The following is an 18407-nucleotide window of genomic DNA, read 5'->3' as shown; positions in this document are numbered from 1 at the left end:
CCCTGTCAATATTGGGATTTGTATACAGAACCCTCATCGTTACGCTTTTGGATGCTTTCCAAGTATACTAGGTATGTCGCTATACACCCGTCTTGATCTCTCTTAGCCACTAACTATAGAGTCTGCAGTCTTATACCCATACATATTCATCCAATCCATCCTCTTTCATCTCTAGATTTTTTTTAATTCTTATTCAAACCTCAACGGCTCTCAAAACCAATCGGGTAAATGCCTAGTTGAGCTGAACATTGTTTCTCGGTAGGCTACGTTTTCCTTCGATACACCGCGTCTCAAGTTCAGCATCTTCACCTCAACCACCCACGCTCTTCAAGCCCGGATCTGAATATCAACCACCACACCTATCTTCTTTCATTTCATTTGTTGCACCTCAACTCCACCGCTATCTACTAAATAACTGCCTTGCCAACTTCGTCCAATTTCACGCCCTGAAATCATCGTCTGCGCACCTTTGCCTTGACAGCCTCGGCCAGCTGGCAACGGTTCGTCCTCCCAACCAGATTCACCTCTCATTCACTTTGGCCTTTGCCCTCTCGTCACTTCATCTTCAGCTTCTGGCACAAGTCAGGTGACCCAGCTGCTTCACCCCCCATCTGCATAGTTAAGCAGCTCTTCGGCTCTGCTGCTTCTCAACTCTTCTCCTCCTTCACGCATCCGCCCGCAAGATTCTCTTTGATGCAGAGACCCTAGTGCGTCACTGTCATCCTTTCATTTTTTCTATTGCCTATTCTCAATATCAACAAGTATCCTTGCTTTGCGCAGTTCAATCTTGATTCCATCCAAGTTGTTTGGCGATTTCCATTCCCAGTCTCAACCAACTTGACCGTTCGTCATTGGACCTCACCATCGCCTCTACTCGCTGCTAACGTTGACCTCCCCATCAGAACATAATAAGACCAAAATGCCTGCCGCCAGTTCCAAGGCGAACTACAAAACCTACGAGGCACAGGCCCGTATGGTACGCGCCATTGTCGCAGCTCACCCCGAGGTTAAGTGGAACTACAAAGGTAAGCAACTCTTTTTTTCCATGTATCACCAGTACCGTTGGTTCTTTCTCTTGCCCCAATCCATGATTGGAAGATCTTGAATATGGGTTCTCTTTCTGCTTCATCTGTCACCTTTCATCTTATCATTGTTTTTATTGGGGCGAAGGTTGACGCTTCGTCCCAGAAATTGCTGCTTGCTATGGATCCGACATGACTGAGCACGCTCTCAATCATCGATTCCGCCGTCTCAGAGCACAGTCGGTCATCATTCGTGAAGGGCGCAACCAGGGATTCGATCCCAAGAATATCTGCCCGGACGGAGACCTTCCTGCAACTCAGGAGGCCGTGGAGAAGAAGAGTATGCTTTGGTCCCTGGCGCTTGATTCTTGGTTTCGAAAAGATTGATCTCCCCCACTCATCACTTCCCATTCATATCGCCACTCTCCTGCTTTCAATATCCAACATTTCTGTACTACTTTGAGTCAGACAACATCAATCTGTTCATCAACGTATCAGAACACAGCTAACCATTGTCTCTACAGATATCGCCAAATACTTTGGCCAGTCTACCCCCGACGGTATTCAGTTCCAGTTTCGCGGATTCAAAAAGGACGCCGATACCCTCCGAAAGGTCGAGAGTGAAGGCGGCGATGTCGCCAACTGCCTCAACCTCGGTTCTGGAGGCGGCAGTCTCGTTTCCACGCCGTCCAAGCCCACTGCCGCTCGTTCAGGTGGAAGCCGAACCGGCACTGGTACTGGACGCAAGCGCGGCCGCAAGCAGCCAGACATAATCAAGCGAGCTTCGTCAGACGAGGATGAGGATGATATCGCCGACATTGACAACTGGAGCGAGCATGAAGACACGCCTACCAAGAAGCCCAAGGCCGGAGGAGCCTTCCCGGGCCAGAGAAACGGGACTCCAGGTCGCAGGGCCGCAGCCAAAGCCACCGCTACGATCGCTGAAGCTTCTGCGCTGCTCGATGCTAGCGATTCCCAGCCCGAGACTGATGCCCCAGCCGGCCACTTTGCCTCTGTCTTCTCCCCCGTCAGCGTGCCTGTTCAGCCTGTCCAGGCCTCGTTCAGCGGCAGGCCGATCATTGGCATGAACACGGGACCTCCTGCAGTCAGCTATCCGCCTTCGGGTCATTACGTCTCGCAGTCGTTCCAGATGGGCGACGCCGATGATCTGCTAGGCGACGGTGAGATTTAGAAGAGAAGGGATGACAGAGAATGCTATCTGTCTGCTTTCCACCTCAACAGTTTCCATCGTTCGGAATCGCAGGCGGAAGGTTTTCCCTTTAAAATAAAACAAAGAGAAAAAAAATTCCTCATATGGATGAGATGATTGATATTTGAAAACCGGATCTTGGTGGTTACCTATTATGAAGGACAGATACTGCGACCACGGTTGCGCGCATGCACGGCGTTGGCGGAGGAAAGGAACTTTGCTTTTGACTCGTTTTCCCACCCAGAGACTTGCGTATTTCTCTATTTTTTATGTCTGGTAATTTCTTTTGCCCTTCTCTTTGCTTACACGATTTTCATACGGGCATATCTACCCCCTCTTGTTTTTAACAACTTTGCTTTTATTCAAATCTCAAATCCGTCATTTCATCTCTCCCTTTTCTTAAAGAATGACTAGGGGAAAACCGGTTCATTTGAGTTATAGTTTTTTCTTTCTTTTTTTCTTCTTTTTCATTCATTATAGTGATCTCCAGTTTCGGGGCATGATGAAGCAAAGACGACGAAGGGAATGATAGGAGAACAAAACTCGGTGTTTTGATCTGCACACACAGCAAACTAGGACCAAAGTGTCGAATAGCAAAACATGATGCTTTTTACATGAAGCTCGATGGATCGTAAAGTGAATATAAAATGAACATTGCAAGCTTCGAGTTGAAATAAGTCTTGCCTGTTGACTCGGAACTCTGCGTGTCCCGCATGATTTATCTAAAAGGGGGGGGGTTTCCTTCTCATTTTGTTTTTCTTTGGGTGCCAGAGTTGAGTCTGAGGCATGAAGAGATTGTAAACTCTCGTCTCTTGCATCTCCGATATACAAGTTGATTAATAAGCCCCTCTCACACTCTCTCTCTTACAATTCGAATGATGCTTTTCGTGGTATTTGGTTCTTTCTTTTAACAATTGCCAGCGCCTATATCCATTACCTCACTCCAAAAACATCTCCAAGAAGCCGTGACTGCGTCTCATTCGATCAACAACCTCCACAAAGCTTCCGTGTCCACATAGTCGTGGTGGATGATGTTCACAAGCCAGCGGTCCTCTTTGATCTCGTCCAACAGCTTCTGGCTGTCTGATCCTCGCCCATACACCTTTGCCCACTCGGCCCAAATATCAAACGCCTCCTCGCTCCAGGCGCGGAAGCTGACCTCTTCGATGATGGTTGGTGTAACAATCTCCTTGCCGGGGAACACTCCCCAAGTCACAGCATTCGTACTCGCGCTCATGACAGCTCGGCCGGAGCCGCCGCTGGCATCGGATGAGATGAAGTCGCCTTTAGCATTGCTGGCATAGAAGCACACCACTTCCTCAACCTCGGCAGATGTGAGCTTATCGTAGAGAATCTTCCAGTCTGCAGATGGGATGAAGAACTCGACGAATGACTTCTGGAAGACGAATCCAGAAGCCGGGCCCCATCCGAATGTGGAATCCGTCGATGGCAAGCCGTTGACAGCGGGTTGAGAAGCAACAGTCCACCAGCCCTTTCTGTTCATGGCCTCAAGTTTGGACTTGATGATGGAGGACTCGGGAAGAAGGTCTTCTTCGCTCCAGGGGATGGCAGAAATCTCTCCTCTAATGTGTCTCACAAAGATGTCATTGATGTCACTAGCTACCTTTGGATGTCCCCAAAGCCTAACGGCCTGTGTGACGGACATGTGAATGCTGACGCCGTAACCGTCAATTTCTCCGTAAGCAGGCGAGCGGGCATCACCAAATCGACCGTTGGGGAAGTCGTCCCACGTCGCCTCACGACCAAGAGCGCCCTCGCCTTCAGAAATGGCCAATGTGTTTGCACGAGTGTTGACACTTTCGGCGGGAATACCAGCCTCTGTGCTGGTTGCTTCCCACTCCGGGTGCGTGGCGGCCCTGCCAACGATGACACGGTTATGCGGGTCCGAACCGACAGATGACTGTCTTCTGCCCGTGCGTGCGTGACTGGACGAGCGAGGTGGTACATTACCATTGACGCTGATCTTTGGTACCACCAACTGCGCCGCTGCTGCCACAGTCTCATCGACGACAGCTTCCTCGTCCTCAGGGACATCTGGAATAAGCTTGGTTCTCTCAAGGATGAAGGAGATTGACTTTTCGAGGTTGAGCGTGTAGAAATGGAAGCCCTTGGGACCCGGGGTCCTGCTTTTGATTTCTCTAATCTGCCCAATCAACTCGCTAACGATGTCAACTCCGACCATTTTGACCTTCTCATCGTCTCCCTTAACAGCGTTGAGGCGGGCCATAGTCTCTTCCGGTATCTTGGCGTGGCTTAGCTTTGCCGTGCGTTTGATCATTGCATAGCTTTGGATGGGCATCAGGCCTGGCAAGATGGGTATCGTTTTGAAGGCGCCACTAGGGTGGTTTCTCAGAGTTGTTTCGAACTTTTCGTAGGCCTCGATGTCGAAGAATAGCTGGGTCATTATGAAGTCTGCTCCAGCTTGGACTTTCTCGACGAGATACGGGAGATCGTGTTCAAAGCTTTGGCCTTCGGGGTGGCTTCCATCACCATGGCCCTCAGGATACGCAGCAACACCAATGCAAAAGTAGCTGCCATACTTCTTGCGAATATATTTGACAAGGTCAATTGCCCATGTAAACTCCTCGGAAGCAGCCTGGTCCGGCTCGTCGGCGTCTCGGTACTCGGCGCGGGGCGGGTCTCCTCGCAAGGCGAGAATGTTGCGGATTCCCAGTGCTCTCGCATCTTCCAGCGCCTGGTCAATTAGGGCCTGGCTCATGTTTGTACACGTAAGGTGGAGACATGTGGTGAGGCCAATCTCGCGCTGGCACAGCTCGGCCAGCTCAAGCGACTTTTGCGATGTTGAGCCGCCAGCTCCCCAGGTGACGTTGACGAAGAGAGGTCGCAGAGCTCTCTCCATTCGCTGAAGACGAACACGCAGATTGGAGAATCCCATCGCCGTCTTGGGAGGGAAAAACTCGAGGGAGAAGTACTCCCCATCGGGCGGCAGTGCCGCTATTTTCTCGGTGATCTTGTCCATGTTGGCTGGGTATAAATGAGGCCCAAATACTGCCTAGGAAGATTGTTGATGCCGATTCGAGCGTTCGTTTTGTGTCACTACAGAAACACAAAATAGCTGTAATTCAAGGTCGAATGAGGAGTTTATCTGTGATTGTCGAGTCAGGCCGGCGCGTAACTTGTTTGCTGGCTGATGATACGTTCGGGATGGATAGATCAAAATCCCCCTTGAAGTCTTGTGCCGGTCGGGTAGCACTATCTCGCGGTTACAGTTTCTTCCAGCCGAAGGGAGCTGCGAAATGCCGGAGATCTGGCCAATTGAAAACGATGTAGGTATGCGGCAAGCCTACGAAGTGTCCGTAGCGCGGTATCCGATGCCCAGAGAGAGGCGTCAATTGACCCAGCGAGAGAGTTGCAAGTCTCTGGACAAACGAGCAAGCAGAAAGTTTTGCGATGCCGCCGCAAAGGTGGCGGGGCAGCTGCCATTAAGCAGCAGCAATGGCGGGGTTGTGTCCGTTGTCGCTATCGCTATCGCACTGGGGGAGCGCTATGACGCATCCGCAGATCCCCTACAGGGCCGTGTTAGAGCACTGGGGGAGCTCCGATAACAACCGCTGGTGCAGAAAAAAAGTCCGGCGATTTCATATCGACATCGAACCATTCCGTCTATGACACTACATTCTCTTCTTCTTCTTCTTCCACACTTCATCTCTGCTCAACCACAAAGATTGTTGCGGGAAACTTTGCACCGCAATATGACCGTACCATAATGCACATGCTTAATGGCAGCCGTATGAGCCTCAGAGGAGCCGGCCTAGCTCCTTGCCGCCGGTATATAGCAGCTGGTGCAAATGGGGCGATAAATCGGCCATCTGCCCTCACGCGACACGACCCACGATGTTTGAACCGGAGATGGTATGCAGTTGATCTTGTTGGTCTGGACAAGAAATGGCGCCAGGTCTGGGACCAGAATCCTACGAATGGCGAGCCTCATGCCGCCGCATTGTCGGATGGCCAAAAGCATAGCTACATCTTGCCCATGTTCCCGTACCCCAGCGGCACCCTCCATCTTGGCCACCTACGAGTATACACCATTGCCGATGTGATTGCTCGATACCACACCCTCAAGGGCGACAAGGTGCTGCTGCCAATGGGCTGGGATGCCTTTGGCCTGCCCGCTGAGAATGCCGCCCTAGAGAGAGGTGTTCCACCTGATGGCTGGACTAAGAGCAACATTACCAAAATGAAGAGCCAGCTTGACGTGATGAATGGCAGCTGGGACTGGTCACGGGTAAGTGTTATTCATGATCCAATTGTGAACACGACCAGTATAGATAGAATTGAGCTAAACGGAAAACATATTTAGGAATTGACAACTTGCGATCCGGATTTCTACAAACACACGCAAAAGCTGTTTTTGATGCTTCACGAACGCGGATTGGCATATCAAGCTGAGGCCGAGGTCAACTACGACCCGGTGGACAAGACAGTATTGGCAAACGAACAGGTGGATGCAAACGGATGCTCGTGGAGATCAGGCGCCAAGGTCGAGAAACGGAAATTAAAACAATGGTTCTTTCGCATATCCGAATTTAGCGAGGAGCTCCTGAAAGAGCTCGACAGCTTGGCCAAGGACGGTGCTTGGCCCGAGCATGTTATTTCTCAGCAGAGAAATTGGTTGGGAAAGTCAACCGGTGCTGTGGTCAAGTTTCCCCTTATGGCTCTTGGTAGGGTCAAGATTGATACCGCCCTCGAAGTGTTTACGACCCGGCCCGACACCTTGTTTGGGGTCCAGTATCTTGCCCTCGCCTCCAATCATCCCGTGGTGGCCCAGCTAGCAAAACACGACCCGGAGCTACAAGCGTTCCTCGACACTCTCCCTGGACTGCCCCCAGACTCGAAAGTCGGGTATCTGTTGCCGCATATTCGAGGCATCAACCCTCTCGCCTTTCACGAGAAGACCCCGGATGCTACCAAGGAATCGCTGCCCATCTATGTGGCCTCCTATGTATTGGGTGACTACGGTGAGGGGGCTGTCATGGGCGTGCCCGGCCACGACTCCCGAGATCACGCCTTTTGGCGAGAGCACAACATCGATGAACCCATTCGAATGGTTCTGGCCGCGTCCGAGGACGAATCAACCACGGTGTTGGAGAACGAGCCATTCGTTGAACACGGTTACATGACAGAGCACAGCGGCATCTACCAAGGTAAACACTCCAAGGAAGCGGGAGATATGATGATCCGGATGCTTGAAGGCGCAGAGCTTGCGAAGCCCGGCACAAAGTGGCGATTGAGAGATTGGCTCATCAGTCGCCAGCGGTACTGGGGCGCTCCCATACCCATCATTCACTGCGATTCTTGCGGCCCCGTGCCCGTACCGGATGAGCAGCTGCCCGTTCTTCTGCCCAAGGTGGACAATCACTGGGCACAGGGCAAGGCGGGCAATGCGCTGGAGTCGGCACCTGACTTTGTCAAGACTGAGTGTCCTAAATGTAGCGGCCCAGCTCGGAGAGACACCGATACCATGGACACCTTTGTCGATTCAAGCTGGTACTACGCTCGGTTTGCCGATCCCCAAAATCCGAACCAGCTCTTCTCCCCCGAGGCAGCCAAAGCGCTACCTGTGGACATTTATATCGGAGGTGTTGAGCATGCCATTCTTCACCTTCTCTATGCCCGCTTCATCTTCAAGTTCCTGGCCACTACACCACTGCTTCCTCAGTACTCTGAAGCCGACGCCCTATCTGCCGAGCCATTCAAGCGCCTTATTACCCAGGGCATGGTCCATGGCAAGACTTACATCGACCCCAAGTCGGGCAAGTTCCTCAAGCCAGACGAGGTGGACTTGACAGATCCGTCGAATCCTCTCGTCGTGGCCACAGGAGAACCTGCTACAGTAGCCTTTGAGAAGATGTCCAAGTCGAAGCACAACGGAGTAGACCCCACCGAGTTCACGTCCAAATACGGCGTCGATCCAACGCGCGCGCACATGCTCTTCCAAGCGCCCGTCGCCGATGTACTCAACTGGGACGAGTCCAAGATTACCGGCGTCACTCGCTGGCTCCAGAAGCTCCACGACCAGGTGGTGGCACTCGCCAAGTCGCCAGAGGAGTCACTGCCAGCAAAGGAGTATTTCGCCAAGCGAGGGTCCTCGCCCCCGAGCAACGACAAGGAGAAGCTAGCCAAGTGGGATTCTGAGACGGCGCTTTGGCGCGAGACGCAGAACAAGATTGAATCCATCACGAGGGGCTACGACAAGATTTATGCGCTCAACACGGTCGTGTCGGATCTCATGACGCTCACCAATGAGCTTGTTCAGCAGAAACACGCAGACCAGGGCATCAGGAGACAGACGGCAGATGTCATTGTGCGCCTCATGGCGCCCATCACGCCCGCTTTCGCAGAGGAGTGCTGGAGCCTTCTTCACCCGTCCAGCGGCTCCATCTTCAAGACGACCAGCTTCCCCGTGCAGGACGGCAGTTTGCCGCTGCTCCAGGCGGTGCATATCAAGTGCGCCGTGCAAATCAACGGCAAGCTGCGCGCTATGGTGACCATCCCGCGCCCGCCCAGCGACTTGCAAGGCGATGCGCTGCGCGACTGGCTGGTGGAGGCGATCCTGGAGACGGAAGAAGGTAGGAGCCGGTTTGGCGAGGGTAAATACAATGTGCGATCGGCCAGGAGGACGATTCCCGTGGATGGGGGAAAAGTTATCAACTTTGTACTATAGAGCAGCGCCTGCGTGACACGATAGAACGGATACCCCAACTCCGTAGATCTTATAGACAATGGACATATATGTATGACATGGCATATTTACTGCAGGTAGCCAGCCTCTTACTCTTGCTCAATGGGTATTAGGTGGCGCCTCTGTGGAAGGCACCACAAAATCTAAAGTCTGCAATCAAAAACAACGTGGTTTGGATCTAATCTAGTCACGGTGCCTCCTCTCTTCATCTGGAAGAAGTCTCTGTTCCTCATCACTAGTCTCCTTGCCTCGGTAGATGACGTAGTGCTGCAAGATGAAGATGGTGTCAAACACCAAGCTGCAGTTGCCAAGTGCCAGCTTGATCGGGTTGCCCGTAATGCCACTCCAGTCGTGCTGCAGGTAACCATCGATGCCGAGCTGGGCCAAGCTCAAGACTCCCCCGACGATATCGAGGATGATCTGCCAGATGCTCCAACCGCGCGTGCTCTTGTTGCGGTAGTTTGCGAGAATCTGCGGCGTGTACTTGACCAGCGAGACCAAGAGCTTGACGTAGCCGACGGCGTAGGCAATATCTAGCTCGCACCAGTCCGTGGCCGGGTTCCCAGACGGCGTCGCGCCCACGATGATCCAGGTGATGAGGAGGCCCAGCGCAGAGCCAGCAATGATGCCGGTGACGAAGCGGCTGGGGCGGGTGCCGGCGCTAGGCTCGAAGCCCCAGAGCGGGCGGAGGAGATACTGCGAGGCGGTGATGATGCTGAGGACGAGGGCGTGCAGCGCAAAGGTGATGTCGTTGAAGGCGACAGTGGGGAGCAAGCCGTTATGGCGGGCGGCGTACTGGCTCCGCACAACGGGGGAGTAGTACAAGGCGACGTTGGAAGCGAGATACGCGGCGAAACCTGTGGGCACGAGAGGAAGAGGAGGAGGTTAGCGCAAGCAAAAGAGTTCACTGTTGGACACGATGATCGTCGATGGAGTATGGATGGATATGATGATGTGAGACAACGGGCGCATTTTGGAGGAGAACCCCAAACCAGCGCCTTGGAACAAACATACCGATGATGTTGAGGGTAGGAAAGTCGGCTGTTGTGCCGGACGTGGAGCGGCGCTGCCAGTTGAGCAGCGGCTGGGGGTAAAAGGAGAGGCTCCAGGCGAACGTGTAGATCCAGCCAAAGAGGGAGGCCAGCAAGGGCAGGAATGCGGCCATGGTTTGTTTGTCTCGTTCCTCTGCCCTTGTTGTTTTTGTTGACGTTTGCTAACTAACGGTGTTGCCGATGCGATGACGGCTTTCGGGCCTGGAGGTTATTGAGGCGCCGGAGTGCCTGGCAATGGTTGGTCTTGATGCAAGCCACCGTCCCGGATCGGTCCGGCAGCGGCGTATTTTTTTGAGGATGTCAAAGGAGGTGACGACGAAGGTTATTCGGCATCGGATTCGGGATTTCGATCTTCGTTGTTGGCTTTATTTGACGAGGGGAAGATTGGAGGTTGAGTGTGGGAAATTAGGTGCGAGTATGGAGGGATGACAAAAGTCCCGTGGCCTCGCGCTGGGAAGGATCTAACGAGGTACCGATTGCAGCTTGAGGGGTATGGAGAGGTACTTTGTGTGCGTCTGCCTTTTGCGCGATGCGATGCGATGCGCTGCGATGACATTTCGTGAGGGCAGGAACGCGATTGCATCATTTCCAGCTTCGATGACCAAGTATGGAAGTACTATGTACTTTATAGTCTAAAAATGGTACCTTGGGATGCATGCTATGCGCGGTTGATGTGAAAGTATCGAGACAATAAATAAAAGTACCTCGTATAAGTCGCTCTATTAAGGTACCTAGTAAGGCAATCTGACCTAACCTGGAATAAGGGCAAAACAGTTGAAAACCACAAGAATATCACAGGAGCTTTGATAGAAAGGACATGGACAACTGGAAATATACTCAATGCCACCATTGTAAGGAACTGATTTCATATGCGAGCTCTGTCCTCTTAGTACCCTCAGTGACGTCAGCATGTTGTGCTTGAGTCTGTATTTACTGAAGCAATCTTTAGCTGGTATCACTCGTCTTAGTACTAGGTAGGTATCTGTATATAATTCAAGATTCGTCTTGACATTTCCATAAGAGATCCAAAATAGCGAATTCAATAGACTAGAGCATTACAGTCATAGTGCTATGTGGATATGCTCGACAAACCTACTACTTACGGCTTTACCTGGTCCATCCGTAGCGTATTCCGTAGATAGTCCACACGACAACTTCACCATCAACTATAATTAGCGTTTATACCAAATAGTCATATCATATCCAAAACTCGGTAACACGGCCATCCTGACGGTAGTCGGTGGCAGACGGGAATTAAAAAAAAAAAAAAAAAAAAAAAAAAGGGCGCTGGACTAACTGGTAAAGGAGCAGCTCGTGTTGATATCAGCAGCCACCACCTCCCATGTTCGGAATAAAATTTGTCTGAAAAACCGAAACTCGACTGCCATCATAACCATGATACCGGCACTTGTCAGTCAATCAGTCAGTCATCGCTATACCGAGACTCATCGAGTCATTTCATTCATTTAATTCCGTCACTCGGAACACAACTCGAAAATCCACCCATCCATCCGAACACCCCGGGCATATCACGTTTCGGAATCGGATCACCGAGAAAATCTCCTTTGTTCTGGAATTCTACACAACGCCTTGCTGCATGATACATGGATGGATGTATGTATGAATGTACAAGTAACAAACAATGTTCAGCCCTGTAAGCAGACCAAGTCTGCAGCTTGCGGGTACTCGATACAGCTCGGATCACACGGACCGATACAGTATCAAACACTCCCGTCTCTCTAGAAGAAAAAAAGAACAGAAGAAAAAGATATTCTTTTTTTTCTCTTTTGCGTTACATTCCGCAGCCCCTTTTTACTATACCCTCGGCATTGAAAACAAGGCCAGGCCCAGGCATCGTGCGTGCATGCCCGCGTATCTCGCGTGTTTTTTCCTGCCAAGAGTCTCCTTGTCGGTCCACCGTTTCCGAGATATTCGCTATCAGCGGGAGTGGCAATGGTGTGAGGCTTGGCGTGATCGGACGACCGTTGTCGCAGATCCAAGGATGGCAACATGCACTAATAACAGCAAATAAGGCAGAAATAGCGGACCGCTCTGTCTTTTGTATTGATTGTAATTTATTTTTTTGAGACTTGCTTGTTGGAGCGTAGCTCATCCATCGTCGTCTGGATGCGTCCAAGTGCTGTCAGCTATAGCCAGCGAATAAGAGCGCCCAGATGCGTGAGGCCTTGAAAGTTCAGCTGTCGTCCTGGCCGTGACGGTGCAGTAGTCTTGATCCTTTTTGATTGATGCTGCCCGTTTTGGGTGGCTTAGTTACCAGCTGAGGATGGAGGGATGAAGGAATGCCCAAGGCTGATAGATGGGCGGATGAGTTGGAGATGCGCATCAAGACTAGACTACGGAGTATTGCGAGAAAAGTGGCTGGCTGTGGCTTTCCAGCTGCCAAGATGTCAGTCAATCAATATGCAAATGCAAATGCACGATGTCCCTTGATGAGACAAGCATCCACCTTGAACCATGCACAGTATCTATCTTTCTACCCCTATCACAGACATCAATTAGGTAGCTACGGAATGATTGCCCTTTCAATATGCTTTGCGGAAGCTGGGTCCCCGAGTCATCACTAACATCCTCCTCCTCACTAAGATCATCATTAAGTTCATCCTCTAAGAATGGATGCTTACATGAGATTGAACGAGAACGAGCTCCGCTATTAAACTTTTTCACTTTCACCAACATCTGACTAGCAAAATCAGCAGTGACCCAGATCAGTCCGAACCAGTAAGCAATCCGCGAACCCTATTGATCCCTTATCATCGGAGATTCTTCGTTGTCGGGCAAAAAAACATCAGCAGACTTGACGTGTAAATAGCACTAGCACAACCAACTACACACACTTAGCACGTATTGTATTGATTGTATTTAGTCTATGACTAGGCAGACAGCCAACTAACAACTCATTCATCCATTCATATTCATGCACATAACAATAGAAATCTTGACAAGCACAACGACGTAACCGTACAGAACACAACATCCAACCCATCTATACACAGCCCTTCAAATATCCAGCCCACCACCACCCTGGTCACACACATCATCAGCCATCGTCGCATCACCCTAGCCACCTCTCCATCGTCAGAATCGGGCCAGACTAACACCCGCCGCATGCCACTAACGCATCAACGTAAACAACATTCGACCAGACCCCTAGAAAAAAAAACAACGCCACTCCCACAGCCTAAGCCCAACCCGACAACACCTGCGTCCCGCTCCCAAACGGCCGACCCGAGCGTTCGAATGCCGGTGACGTTTGACCTGCCCTGGTCCTCCATCCCATCCCATCCCATCCAATTCAATCAAACGGGCTGAAGCCTCCACCGTTGATTCGTCTGACTATCTATCCTTCTTACATGGTTGCTGGTCTTTTTCCCTCGGGCGTTTTTCCATTGGCTGGCCGGCGCTGCCACCCGGATATGGTGGACATCCCTTATTTCCCTTTTGGCTTTATCCTTTCCCTCGGCTTTTGCGACGTGTGAGGCTCACGGTGTGAACACGCCGTTTTATTTTATTTGTGGGTTTCCGATGTACGGACAGGCTAACTTGAGTCTATTCCTGGGCAGCTTGAGCTCTGGCGAGAAGTGATTTAAATAAGCATTGCCTCCCTCGTTGTATATACTCTTGTGCTTTAGATCCATATACACAAAAAGAATCACTTACATCTTTTTATATATACATCTTTTTTCGATACACACTTGGCAATAACCAGATATATTCGTGCCATCAAACTTGATTTACATCATATCACCACATATACAACCACTTACACCAAATCTCAACACAATGAGTTACCTCAGCTACGTCGACTCATTAAAACGCAGCTCCCAAATGTCTGCCCCAACTACACAAACACCCGCAGCAGAGATGCCATCATCACCATCATCAGCACCAAAAGTCGGCTTCATGTCCCTCCCCCTAGAACTCCGCTTCCAAATCTACGACCACCTCCTCTCCATCCCGCCTCACCCAAAATCCTCCTCCCACCACCACCTCTCCTCCTACGCCCAGCCCTCCGAGCACGTCTACCCAGCAATCCTCCTCGCCAACCGCCAGATCAACTGGGAGGCCACGCCCTTCCTCTATTCGTCAAACATGTTCGTCGCACACCCAACCCTTCTCGCAACGTTCCCTCGTCTGCGCAACTGGTATCCTCCCATGCGAGAGGCCAAGACGCTGGTGCCCCTTATCCACCGCTTCCACGTCCAGGTCCGTCTGGACTTGCCCCTGCCGTACGACCGCAAGGCCGTCGCGGAATCTTTCTCCGGGCTGGACGAGCTGTCTATCGATCTTGTCCAGTCCATGTTCCTGGGCGTCGACTGCAACAACCTGGCGGTGTTTGACGCGGTGCGAGGCGTCAAGAACGTTTATATCAGCGGCAGCACGACTGGCTTCGAACACTACATTGCCTGGCTGGTCAATGCCATGACAAGTCCCTTGGGAGCTGAAGTTGCCCCCTATGAGCCGCAGGAAGACTCTCCCTGGGCGCACATCTGGAGCGGACACGCAAATCTCGTCCGCTCATCAATACCCCAGATCGAGAAGCAAGAGTAAATGAAGATGTGCCTACCTAGGTATGTGAACCCCCTTGTTGATTCATTCGTTGCAAATGGCAATTGGCTAACGTGTCGAAAGCAGGAAAAACACTTTTATGTTGCGTTGAAAACTAGGTATCGCTATACATCTACCCATCAAAACACCCACTTCTCTCTCTTCGAAATCAAAAGTCCTCTAAGGCTCCTCCTCCAAACAAATTCATCTTTTTTCTTTTTGCCTTGGCTATACAGCCCCCCTCTAGTCCTGTATCCCATGTCTAGGTCTAAAAGGTCATCTCATACATTCGACGGAGGAAAAAAAAACCCCCCAACAACAGCCGCAGAGGCAAACCAAGAAAAGAATCACAACAAAGCGTCATGTCCTTTCCTTTTTGCGCGCAAGATATCCCTTGTCCTTAGCTCTTCTCTTCTATATCCCTCATGGTCTTATTTTCTTTCTTTTCTTCTTTTCTTCTGGGTACACACGGTTCGGGTTCGTGTTGATAGAAACACAAGGGAATAAAAAGGGTTCTGAGAAAACGGAAAGGTAGAATAGGAACAAAAAAACAATAGAAGCAAGTATACAAACAACTCGCCCCTTTCGTGATGCAGTATTTTCACCCAAACGCCTATTCTGATGCATCGTATCATCGGAGAGAAATCATACATTGCTCCCCTCGAGTGTGGTTTTGACGATGCACGTCTTTTTTTCTTTTTTCTTCTTGTTTTCCACCTCACGTCGTCAGTTCTCTGCTTATTACGCGGCTTGACCACCACCACCGATGATCTTGGGGAGCGATCTCCATCCCTTCTCGTTAGGCAGCTTAACCTTGCCAAAGTCCTCGTCAAGGTCGAGGATGATCTTCAGCGCATTTCTGCTGCGGGCAAAGGGGCTAGAGTCCAGCTGCTTCGACTTCAACGTAGACAGAGCATCAGACATGCCGAGGTGCACCTTGTCCTTCTGCGCCGATCCGGGCATGGGCAGCATAGTCTGAAGAACCTCATACGCGGCAAGGGTGAAACCGAACTGGGGCGATGATCGGAAGATACGAGCCGGGCCACCCTTGAAGAAGGCCTTGAAGCCCTCCTCCTTCCAGATGGTTTGCGCGCAGTGTCGCAGACCGTTGTACGAAGCCTCGCCCTTGCGAGCCTCGACCTGGAGACGGGTCTTGATGACGTCGCAAGGCGTCGTCAGGTAGGCCGCGGGCATACCGGCAATGGCACCAGCAGTCAGGAGCTGCACGACGCCCAGCTTCTTGGTCGGTGACTCGCCAAAGAAATCCTTCTTGAGATGGCTGTACGTGGGGAAATAGATGGCCGAGAAGGGAACGTCTCGCAGCAGACAGGCAGACGCACCCTTGTACAGACCCACGAGACCGAGGTTGCGGACAATCCACATGGCCGATCGTTTGGGCGTGCCCTCGACAGTCTTGGCGACTTCACCCTGGATCTGCAGACGAATCTTGACAATCTCGAGAGGGTTTGTGAAGACCTAGATTAGAGAAAAGAACGTTAATTAGGCGAGAGCTCATGCGTAAGGGTTACCGTAAGAGTCAGATCGTTCCAAACTTACCACTTGACAACCACCGGCAGTACCACCAGCGACAATCTCGGCCCACAGAGGAATACCTCCTTGCTTGTCGGTGAAACGGCCGCGCACCAAATCATTCACCGTCAGCTTGATGGCCTTCTCCGGCGCAACACCAACCAGCTGGGGCAGAACACCAGAGTACAAGCCGCGGACACCTTCGTTGCGAATCACCTTCTGGAAGCAGTCGATAGAGTTCTTGTAAAGGCGCTGTCCGGGCTGCGCTCCACGCTGGTTCTGTAGGCGAGTCTTGACAAGATCGATGGGGTACACCATGAAGGCACCAAATGCACCAGCCAAACTGCCCAGACCAAAGTTGTACGCCGACTCAAGGACCTGGTGCAGGACGGCACTGCCCTTGGAAGCGACCTTATCGACCGTCTGGCTGGCTGTGTCCAAAACGTCGTACATGGGGTTGCGCCATGAGGGGTCCAGAACCTTGGCAAAGTCGCGGAGGCCCAGTCGACCGGAAGGCTCGTCCAGGCTGGCAAAGTGAAAGAGGATGTCGGCCTCCATTGGTGTGAAGAGCCCGAATCGCGTAAGGCCGGACGCCTCGTTCATGAACTCGGACCTGGTAATCTTACCATCCTTGGTCTTTGAGACGGCGCGGCGCAAAATCACCTCGACCAGGTCCATCTCCATAATCATATTCTGGAACGCTCGCACGTTGGCATAGGAGACCTTGCTGCTGGCGGAGATGTTGCAGAGGGTGTGCAGGTTGTTGAGCAGATGGTCCGACAGCTTGTGTCTCGCCGTCTCGCGAATGATGCGCTCAAAGTCCTCCGGATTGATGTAGCCGTCGCCATCCTTGTCGAAGCGGTGGAAGGCCTGTCGGATGCGCTCGCCCTGGAGGCCACGCAGCATCTGCGAGAACTGCGCATAGTTGAGGTGGTGGCGGTTCTTGTTGGTGCCAATGTACAGCTTGGCCCATTCGCAGTCCCAATCGAAGGGGATGTTTTCGGGGCCCTTGTTGAGCTCGTAGAGGCGCTTGAAGTCGTCGTACTTGACAATGCCGGTGCGGTCGACATCGAACAGTCGGAAGGCAATTTCGTATTCGGCGTCGGGCTTGAGCAGGAGGTTCTCAAAGACACTCCAGTCGGTCAACGAGACGCGGCCGGTGCCTTTGTTGTCGGCGACGCCAAAGAGGATCGAATATTGTTCCCGCTTGATCTTGTGCTGTTTGCATGCGATGCCTTGTTAGTCACTGGTCCCGCAACTGCACCGATATGACTCCGATCTCCATACAAACAGAGAAAAAAGGAAAAGGGGCCTCCAAAAAGTCGGAGAATAGAGGGAAAAAGACAAAGGAGAAGAGAAACATGGACTCAATGGCAAACTCACATAGTCCTCATCCGTGGGCGCAATCGCATTGATAAACTCGTCCGGTCCCAGGTACAGCTCGCCTGTCTCAGGGTCCTTGATCGCATGGCTGTTGAAGCGAGCCTTGGTTTGCGCCGAGAGCTGCGCAGGCTCCTCGCCGCCAACCAGGCTCTCCTTGACAGCTTCCTTGACGGTTGAAACGCTCGCCATCTTGGAGAAAAGTAGCAAATCCGAATCTCTGCTCCAAAAAACAAACAAAAAAATGCCCGCGGGGAAGACGGGATAAAAGTTGTTGGCTTCTTGTGGAGGAAGAAACGGCGAGGCTGTGGAGCTGGATAAGTGGGAAAATCGGGGTCTGGTACGACGGGGGGACGAAAAAAAAAGCGCCAAAAAAGAGCAAACGCCTGGAAAATGTCGGAGATGAAGCCCCTCTATACCGGATTCCCCTCTATCTGTATTTCTAAGTCTATATCATGCAACAAGAAAAGGAAAAAAAGAGGAAAGGAGGAAAAGGAGAGAGAAGTGAAGCGTCACAGGATCGCGAAAGAAGCGGCGGGTAAAAGTATGAGGATGGAAAAGAAAAAAAAATTTATATTACTCCTGATGGATGGAAGCCAATTGACGGATGGACGGCTGCAAGGTTTGGCGAGATGCCACCTGTCGATGCATGTACCTGGTACTGTGTGCGCCATGTTCCCTCCCCCTGGCCGCCACTGAACAGCTAAATTGCACAGCGGTCAGAAGATGCTGAAAGGCGCCACGTGAGCATCAAAAGAGCGGCGGACGACCTGTTTAGTACTCTGTACTTGACACGGAGTATTCCACGACGACATGTACCAATACTCCGTGCCTGTGCCAGGGGACTAAGCCTTGCCAGGTACTCGGTTCCATTCTAGGGCTCCCGAACACCAGCTGATGAGATGTGCGCTTGGTACGCC

General features: G+C 51.6%; 6 protein-coding genes across 6 annotated transcripts; 3 read left to right on the top strand and 3 right to left on the bottom strand.

Moving 5' to 3' along the window:
• Positions 1-919: 919 nt before the first annotated feature.
• On the top strand, positions 920-2214 carry T069G_09640 (uncharacterized protein; the record flags this gene model as incomplete). Its single annotated transcript, XM_056176850.1, has 3 exons — positions 920-1025; positions 1189-1362; positions 1547-2214. The coding sequence occupies 3 exons, from the start codon at positions 920-922 to the stop codon at positions 2212-2214; spliced, it is 948 nt and encodes a 315-aa protein (XP_056025328.1).
• Positions 2215-3208: 994 nt separating this feature from the next.
• Positions 3209-5233, bottom strand: T069G_09639 (methylenetetrahydrofolate reductase domain-containing protein; the record flags this gene model as incomplete). Its single annotated transcript, XM_056176849.1, has 1 exon — positions 3209-5233. One exon carries the CDS (start codon positions 5231-5233, stop codon positions 3209-3211), a length of 2025 nt encoding a protein of 674 aa, XP_056025327.1.
• Positions 5234-5980: 747 nt separating this feature from the next.
• On the top strand, positions 5981-8941 carry T069G_09638 (tRNA synthetases class I (I, l, M and v) domain-containing protein; the record flags this gene model as incomplete). The annotated part of the gene is made up of 2 exons (XM_056176848.1): positions 5981-6502; positions 6578-8941. 2 exons carry the CDS (start codon positions 5981-5983, stop codon positions 8939-8941), a joined length of 2886 nt encoding a protein of 961 aa, XP_056025326.1.
• Positions 8942-9142: 201 nt separating this feature from the next.
• Positions 9143-10124, bottom strand: T069G_09637 (PQ loop repeat domain-containing protein; the record flags this gene model as incomplete). Its single annotated transcript, XM_056176847.1, has 2 exons — positions 9143-9816; positions 9974-10124. 2 exons carry the CDS (start codon positions 10122-10124, stop codon positions 9143-9145), a joined length of 825 nt encoding a protein of 274 aa, XP_056025325.1.
• Positions 10125-13812: 3688 nt separating this feature from the next.
• On the top strand, positions 13813-14580 carry T069G_09636 (uncharacterized protein; the record flags this gene model as incomplete). Its single annotated transcript, XM_056176846.1, has 1 exon — positions 13813-14580. One exon carries the CDS (start codon positions 13813-13815, stop codon positions 14578-14580), a length of 768 nt encoding a protein of 255 aa, XP_056025324.1.
• A 738-nt stretch (positions 14581-15318) lies between these two features.
• T069G_09635 (mitochondrial carrier protein domain-containing protein) lies at positions 15319-17679 on the bottom strand (the record flags this gene model as incomplete). The annotated part of the gene is made up of 3 exons (XM_056176845.1): positions 15319-16053; positions 16135-17325; positions 17491-17679. The coding sequence occupies 3 exons, from the start codon at positions 17677-17679 to the stop codon at positions 15319-15321; spliced, it is 2115 nt and encodes a 704-aa protein (XP_056025323.1).
• Positions 17680-18407: the final 728 nt, after the last annotated feature.

This window comes from Trichoderma breve, chromosome 6 (assembly GCF_028502605.1).
Source record: "Trichoderma breve strain T069 chromosome 6, whole genome shotgun sequence".
NCBI lineage: Eukaryota > Fungi > Ascomycota > Sordariomycetes > Hypocreales > Hypocreaceae > Trichoderma > Trichoderma breve.
This window is presented reverse-complemented; position numbering and strand designations above follow the sequence as displayed.